Consider the following 8,796-nt stretch of genomic DNA (forward strand, 5'->3'; position numbering starts at 1 on the left):
AGACACCTCTCTTGACACCATGCGCCTCTTGAGGCAACAAAAATGAATTTATCATCATCTCTATTGTGGGCTTTTCCTGAGAAACAAGCAACAGAAAGCCCGAGGACACAACTCTCTCCCTCCCCTAGGGCTTGTTCCTCCTTCTTCCTTGCTGTCTTTGGGATGAACAGCAAGAGAACAATTCGGTTCAAATGCACTTCCTGCAGTAAGATGGTCATATAACATTTACAAATTCTAGTCTGTTACAAAAGAACCCAACAAAAAATAATTCTAATGTTGTCAAAGGCAGAGATTAGAAAGAACTCTTCTTGCTGTGCAACATAGGAAGCATGAAGTCCTATAAAAGGCTTCATAAACTTCAATAGCTCTACCTTTACAGTCTACAACTTAAGACTTCAATAACTGCGAAAGGGCGCATGAAGTAAAAAAGTTACTAATGCAACACAGGAGAAAAATCCGGAAGAATCCATTCTCCAAGACAAAGAGAAGTGACTACAGATCTTAGGGAGACATAGTTAGCATTGCCTGCAAGCTCAGCAATGTTAGTTTTTGCCCCGTGTTAGGTCAACTGCAGACAAAGCTGGGAGTAGGGAGAAGGGAATGGCAGCTGGTGATCCTGCTGCGCCTCTACCTTTGCAAGGCATTGTTCCACATGCCTACTCATCTCCTCCTCGGATCCTGACAGAGGTCGGCTGCAGAGGGGACATACCTGCCCTTCGTCTTGCTTCCTCCGTTTCATTTTTCCAATCCGAGCTGCATGGAGAAACCAGGGAAAGAAAACAAAAAAAACAAAAAAAAAAAAAAAGGAAGAAATGTCAAGTTTGTAGCTCCACTCCTCTCTCTATTTGCTCAGCTCCAAATAATAAACTCTTGGTAGAAATGGTAAGATTTCACACCAGAAAATCCCATTGCAACTCCCTATTCTGATCTCCATGGGCAGCACAGAGACTGTTACTTAGCACTTTCCAGATTAAATGTGTAACCTGTGGCTGAGTACAGCCTGATTTCAGAAAGGCAGCTACTCACAATTTAATACTTAGGAGAGGGAACACCTGCTGCTCATTCCCAGGTAAGTTATTCAAATGGTTAAATACTTTCTCTTGGAAGCCAGAAATCGTTTTCAAAGTTGAGCGATCTCAAACCACCGAATCTTGTTCTGGGTTTTGCCTTCTAAGTTTGAGACCCAACCACTACCGTATCTATTCCCTCTATACAGGAACTTGCTTGGACAGTAGAAGGATGATGTAGCACCCAAAAAGCCTTGGACCAGGTATACAACGGTCACTTCCAGGACCCCAGAGTCTCATGTACACCCCAAATAATTCCTTCACAGAACACCATGAACAAGTCAGAACAGCATCTTAGTAGCAGGTAACTTATATGGAGAGGAAAGATCTTTGCTGTGAAAAACACAGCACCTATGTTAGATAGCTTCTGGCGCTCTCTATTATTTTTATTTCACTATTTTCACGTAGAGGAAAACTGGAGCTACACTGCCTTCCTGAGGACATGCTCTGGGAAATAAACATGTTTGGAATCACAATGATTAGAAAAAGCAGCCAAGATAGCCTGTTGCTTAATCCAATCTCTGGTTAATTTGAGCCATGGTTTAATGTGATCAGAACATCTGGAACCAAATCATTTGCATTAAAAAGAACTTCTCTCCTTTATTATGATGGCTTTAGGCAGGTATTACTGAATAACTCAATCACTGGCTGCAGGAAAGTTGCTGTTTAATTAATAAGGAAGGTCAAAATTCTGAATGAGAGACAAGGAAAAGCCCAAGGAAAGCCCATGTGATAATAAGAGATGACACCACCAAAAAGTTGCGTTAGCCAGAAATCATTACTGACATTGTGAGCGCTGTGGCATGCTCTGACAGCCTTCATGCCTGGAAACTGTGGGATCAACAGCTCCCTCCAGCCAATGAGTCGGAGAAAGCTGCTGGAATGCCAGGAAGAGAAGGACCAGGGTACAGGAAAGTTGCTGTCAACTGCTTTCTAAAGTGCATCAGTTTATGAATCACTTGGTGATGTGGATGCACTTAAGTTTCATCTGAACACACCAACACAGACCTGAAAGGACTCCTTCAGGACTTTCTTGTTGGCTTCCCTGGACTCAGGACTCTGTGGGTTAGGATATACTTTCCCACAATCCAGAATTTGGACTATTCACCATCCCCTATGCTCTGTGATGCTCCAGGATTAATAAGGCTTCAAATTATTCCCTGAGCACTGCTCTTCCTCACTGAACGAGACAGATTTGTAGGAAAACTCCCTCCAAAACAAATCTTCCCTCCTGGCATCGTGAAAAGGCTTTGCAAATGTGACACTCCTAGAATAAGAGACAGTAACTTGAGACCACAACGAGAGTGCTTTTGAGACCTGGCACTTTGAACAACAGAGACTGTCAAATAAATGCACGCCACTTTCATCAGTCATCTAAACTTCACTTGCTGAAGCTCCACAACCCTATCTTGTGTTGGGTACACCACACTGACAGCTCTGCAGCCCACCTGCCTCTCCACACACTTCAATACTCCTAGTGTGATATTTTAATAGTTCTTCCTTCTATCTTGTCTGCTTAAGTCTTATTTCACCTATACTGTCAGTTTCTACTCCAGAAGGTAAACCACTTGACTTCCAATCAACGCAGAAGGAAATATTATGAAGTGCTATTGCTAATTTCATTGCCCAGATGAATTGTGTTGCACTTTTATTTAAAACAATGACCCCCTACAAGTCTTCTGGGTCCTCTCCTCTTTCTGAACCCCAAACCACTGTCTTTCCTCCCCCTCCACATCATCCAGCCCTGTTACCAGAAGCAGCCAGAGTAAAGCCATCCTCTTTCTGGTTTGTACTTCAATGCACAAGAGACTTCTGAAGTTCTGCTTTAGTGAATACCTATATCCTCCAGTATGGCTCTGTCGCATAAGTTTAGGATGCTCTTTCCTTGCCTCGCTAGCTCTGCAGAGCCAGCACAAAATCGGGGAGGAGGCTGGAATCAGACACGACTTGAGCATTCTCCAGCAAACACCTATCTGACCAGAGAAAAACACAGGAACAAAGCCTTCTCTATCCTGCTCGCAGACACATCTTTCACTCTCACCTCATCCTGTTTTTAAACAGAGAAAGAAGGGAAGGGAAGGAGCAGTTTAGTTATTCTGGTAGAACTCCCCAGGGCCAATCAATTCAGCTAAGTCAGTCTGCCTGGCAAGTTTATCGGTATTTTTAACTTTTTTACTGCCATCCTCCAGCCTTTTATCACTGTAACAGTGATAAAAGAAAGACAACTTGTTTTAGGTCTCGCACTGAAATTCTTTGGGACCATTTTGCCAGAACAAGCACCTGTTGAAACGTTAGCGCAGAGCTGGGAAGAGAACCTCGCTCTGCTGCAACTCCACGTGAGACTCAGCAGACAGCCCCTATCTTGGCTCATTTAGCTCTGCGGAGAAGCAGCCCTTTAAGTTGTAGTGCCACAAGTGAAAAAGCCACTGGAAGAAAGAGGTGTTGAAAACAAATCCCCCTGCCATTTTCATTCTGTGGTCATTAGCAGCGGCAGCGTTGTGCCCACGGAGGCCCAGTGTGCCCCAGGTGACAGCAGAAACCAAAAGGGAAGGCTGCAGCCTAGAAAGCACATCCCGAGCAGCGTTGTCCCTGCCCGACTCGACACGCAGCCCGGCTATCACTTCCAATCAGCGCAGAAGGGACGGAGCGGCCCCAAAGGCAGGGGGTGATTGTGGCGCTGTCCCGAAGGGGAACAGCTCAAAAGAACACGCAAGTGAGACCACAGGATTGTTAATTAGTGTTGATAGATGCGATCATTTCTAATTAGCTCACTAATCCCTCTCCCCTTCGCTCCTGTCACAGGAGCGTGGAGATGGGGGGGGGGGGGGGGAAAGCCATTCCCTCTCACAATCCAGGAAGATAAAAACGCAGCCAGAGGAGGACTGGATGCAAGAAGAGGACAGAGCTCAGGGACAGAGGTTTTTGCAAAAGGCTGACCCATTCTTATCTCTGACTGAACAAAGACCCCGTAGTTATTATTCCAGCCTTCTGCCAGGAGGTGAGGAGTTCACTAATTTTTATTAGCATTAATAATTATTATTAGGCCATCCGAGGGCTTTCAGCACCTCCAAGGCCTCACTTTTAATAGATGTACATTACCCTACACACTGCTCCTGCTACAGGCACATGTTCTCCCTCGGGTTACACCAAACTCTTGGGCACCCAGGGAATTAAAGTCACCACGGCGTAGGAATGAGAAAGCAGCACATGGAAGTGAGCAAGAATTGGGACCCTCTGCAAGGGCTGGGGCTCAGTTATGGTCTCTGACTTAATTTAGGAGCTGAGGGGATGCTCCTCCCCTTCCTAATACCGGGTTTTTTGGGAGTATGCAAGGCAAGAAGCTGCTTGCACTGGAGGAGGTGTGAAACTGCACTTGACAAAGCCTTTACTTCTGAGGGTACACTGACCCCTGCCTTCCCACGGGCGCAGAGAGAAGAATCATAGAATCATCTTGGTTGGAAGAGACCTGTAAGATCACCAAGTCCAACCGTTAACCGAAGGAGCCAGCCCACCCCTGCCCACAGACACTGCAGCCTTACGAGGCGGAAGAGACCAAGGATTTTTTTCTGACAACGGGCTCTCCCCATCGAGGCTAAACCTTATTAATGCCTAAAGATCATGTTATTCTCTAGCCCAGCAAAACTTCCTGAGAGAACAGCTAATGGGTTTTAGTTTTCACTGGTACTCCCCACCCCAAGCAAAAATTCACCTTCAGGACAAGGCACTAATTACCTCAGAAGTGCTCTTACACAGCATCTCGCTGGGGCCACTATACAAACCTCTACCGCAGCATCAAAGGAGATGATTAAGTTACTAGCAATATCTCTTATGATTCCCTCCACCAGTTTGAGTGGTCCCCCGAGTCCCATGCAGACATCATTAGCAGCTCCTGCAACGGCAGGCCAATCAAATTAAGTGGAAACATTTTTGTCTCCTTTCCAGAGAAAATCACCTAGCTTTATTCCTCCCCCCACCCCCCATCAGCTACAAAAGCACACAACATGCTGGTCGTGGTGGTTCAGCAACAAACTGCACAGCGGCCACCTCCGCGGAGGTCTGCCCAGAGAAGCAGGCTTATGGTCACCACCAATACAGGAATCAGCTTCTCGGACAGGTGCAAAAAGAGCTTCGTAAGGACCTATTTTACAACTCTACTGAGAATGCCAACTTTGCAAATGCCCCTAAATTTGATTCAAAGATATTCAAGCACAAGAATTAGCACCTGCTCTCTGCAAATCTACGAGAGGAATCTTGAGGAGCAGTTATTTTTTTTAGACCTATCACAGAAAGCTTCTGTGGCTGATCAACTCGTCCAAGAGCATCTGATCCAAGGGAACAAAGGCAGCAATGGCAGAGCACAAAAAGCCATGTCAAGAACAAGCTAAAGCAAGAAAACAGATGGCCAAGAATGAATCTGTTTCAGACCTTATGTACAATTTGCTGCTCATCTGCCAGGGAGAGAACATAAAGGGCCAAATTCGCAGAAGGGTCTCAGTGGGGCTTTCACATTTACATGGCCAAACTTCCACACAGCTGATTTTCATCAACCTTCAATCTGACACTATTCTCCAAGGTTGGCACCTACTTAACCTGCTGAATCCATGTTCTGATACACTAACCCATAGCTTTGTGCCTCTAATTTTGAATGACTACCTAACCTGCTCTGCACTGCTAAACTCCGTAAGCATCAGTTTACAGTGTGGCTTAAAGTTTCTAGTTTGGCAACACTGGAAATAAGGCAAATGAAAGAAATGCCTTCTTTATCACATGGGTTCCTCAGGAATCAGCACCTCGTACTCCAGGGTCCCCAAGGACACAATCTCTGCAAAGTGAGTTTAGCACAGGTGAGAGGTGCAGGATTAATTCACCAAGGCTGACAGGGAAGTTCACATACAAACACTCAACAGAGAGTCTAACAGACAGGACATTAATCTCTTGCTCCAGAGCTTGCAAATGCATTCACCTTACTTACAGCGCAACTTAAGTCAAAGGTTTTGACTTACAGAAGTAAAATTCTGGACTGTCAGGTACCTGTGAACCATGTAACTATATCAGGACCTAATCACGTTGCAGCTAGGCCACCAGCAGCTGACAGAACACATCTCCCTCTCTACCTTCTCTTTCCTTAGCTCTTGTTGTGCTTTCCCAAGTGACCACAACAGGATGGAACACGTTGAGGCGATCTGACAGGACTTGGGCACAAAAAGCCTGTGCAGCTGAGGTTTGAGTCAAGGACTATGTGGGAGAAGGGAAAACACTGCGGGGTCCCTTTTTATGGGAGGAGTTTCTAGAGGTGATTCTGGAACTCAGCTGGTAAGAAGCTTGACAGAGATAACAAGATAAACTGGTTACAACAATACTGAAAAATACACTTAAAACATAATAATAAAAGAAATAAAATAGAAAATGCAGTCTATCTGTCAAAGAAAAATCTGCATCCTAAGTTACTTCAGTGTGTCAATAAGAATATCAAACAAATAGCCAGATATCTTTGGACAAGTCCTACATAACTTCTGTCAATGTAAACTAACGGTGAAAGGGAAACTATCCTCACAGAGCAAGCTATACAGTTGTGTGATTGATTAGAAGCTCATTAAAACACAGGATATATAGACAGATAACCATTATTTTTTTTTACCTCAAAGCAATCAAGTGTTCTCCATCCTGAGCTTAAATAACTGTTTAATAATAATGTGGCAAAGCTTAAGAATACCACCAAGTTATTTTTGAGCAAACAAATGTGGAGGAGGAAACAAGAAAGCAGGCTGAGTTCAGTGGTCACAAATATAAAGTCACGTGCATAGAAAGGAACAGTATAACCTACCCAACTGTCCGGCTGGATACTAATCTAACAGCACAGGACTGAACCAGGCATCACTACAAGTATGTTCTGGGAACAGAAGTAAGTGGAGTCATAAAAAGCTAAGGTCAGGAGGAACCAGTTCTGATCTAGTTTGACCTTCTTTGTGACCCAAAGCACTTCAGCTAGTATTTCTGCATCCAGCTCCCTGATGTCTGACCCCGGTACTGTCAGGGTGTACAACAGAATGGAGAGGAAATACCAGTGTTGTAAGGGCGTTATATAAATTAACTCCTCACCTGGAAAAAAGGCTGTTCTGCTCACTGTACCCCGAAAGGCGTATACAAAAAGAGTAAAAGGTTCAGCAAAAACAATGGAAATATGCTGTACAAAACTAGCAGCCTCCTTTAGATGAGCCCAGGTTCACAAAAACATCCAAGAACAGGGCCCAAGAGGAGTTCCTAGATCACCGTCTACACAGATCGTGCTGCAGCCCTAGTTTGGGCTAAAGTCAAAAGCATAAAGGACTACTGAGCCAGTTCAGCAGAGCACGCTGTCATCAAGAGCTTTCATTCATACTGAATGATTCCACAACACACCAAGAACCTCACAAGCCTGGGTTGGACTTTTTTTTTTTTTTTAATTTAAAATAAGGTAACTGCACATTGTTGGCCTGAAAAAAGGTGGAAGGTGGGAGCTTCGCCCCAGCTATCAAAAAATGATAAAGAAACAGTTTGACATCACTGACTCCAGAGACCTCTGTCACACAAAACAAGTCACTGCGGAGCAACACCTCAGTGCATTTCAGCCATCTGAAGTCTCTGTGTCAGGAAAAGCGTCCACCTGCCAACGCTGGCAGCTCACTGCACTCATCTCGCAGTGCAGATGTGAGCACACCTGCCAGCAGTTACCTGTAACTGATGCAAGGCAACTCATCTCTTTGTTGTATGACTTAACAGACTTTCAAGTGTTCACAGGTTTTTAGCCCTCAGGGTTGATATTTAAAAATCTCCAAGCGAGCTCTGAATTCAGTTATGTATAACTTAAAGTTATTGGGTCAGTAACTTAATAACACTTCTATTTGCTTAAGACTATGCTAAGCATGTAGCACTTCAAATTTAAACAAACTGTTTTGGTATCAGTACACTCTAAAGCCTTACACTGTTTTGTTAAAGTATCTCTATCTTCTTCTAAATAAACTGCATCAACAAAATGTCACCAGTGTTATCCCAAACTAACACAGCACGGAAGCTCAAAATTAACAAGCCTCCTGATAGCCCGAACAACCAAATTTTGACGAAATGGTACATTATTAGACCAACTATAAGCAATACAAAATCAAATAACAGAACATTGTTACTATGTAAATGGCAAGTTCTGACTTCTCTGAACTTCGGGAAAAAAGTTTCAACTTCTTCAGCTCAAGCTGAAAATAAAAAGTATGCTTTCAGCTTTTTTTCTGATTTAAAAAACACAGAGATGGGACTTTCTCTCTCTGAAATAAAGTGACCTCCTCTGATTTGTTTTTTAAATACCAAGGCACTTTTCACTAAAATACTCGTTTACTTCTCCTTAGGAACACCCAGAAATACAAGAATAAAAGCAACACACCAGCACGTGTGGGTTTGAGAGGTAAAAAAAACCAAACACCAAACCACCACCAAAACATGACGTCAGATGCAGGGACGCTCAGACTGCTGGTTTAAAAGTTTACTGCAAGATTCTGCCGTGCGAGCCGTGAAAGCACAGCAACCCGGCCCCGTAATTTAAAATAGAGGATTTGGGGCCTACCTATCACCTGGCTGGTGGGATGCCACCGGCGAGAACCGCTTCCCGCGGGAGGCCCGGGATGAAGGTGGGGGGTTTCATCCCAAGACACCCCGTGCCCCACCACCCGCACGTCGAGGCAGCTCCCGCCCTACGGGGGGG

General features: G+C 44.4%; 1 protein-coding gene across 1 annotated transcript in view; it reads right to left on the minus strand.

The window, feature by feature from the left end:
* Nucleotides 1-8,796, minus strand: part of RNF220 (ring finger protein 220) — a 235,795-nt gene that overhangs the window by 49,375 nt on the left and 177,624 nt on the right. The window contains exons 5-6 of the mRNA XM_009884860.1: nucleotides 8,659-8,785; nucleotides 710-753 (exon numbers count right to left, since the gene is read on the minus strand). Of these exons, the coding sequence (XP_009883162.1) occupies nucleotides 710-753; nucleotides 8,659-8,785 (171 nt within the window). The remainder of the gene's footprint in view (nucleotides 1-709; nucleotides 754-8,658; nucleotides 8,786-8,796) is intronic.

Source organism: Charadrius vociferus, unplaced genomic scaffold (assembly GCF_000708025.1).
Source record: "Charadrius vociferus isolate BGI_N301 unplaced genomic scaffold, ASM70802v2 scaffold163, whole genome shotgun sequence".
In the NCBI taxonomy this organism is placed as follows: Eukaryota; Metazoa; Chordata; class Aves; order Charadriiformes; family Charadriidae; genus Charadrius; species Charadrius vociferus.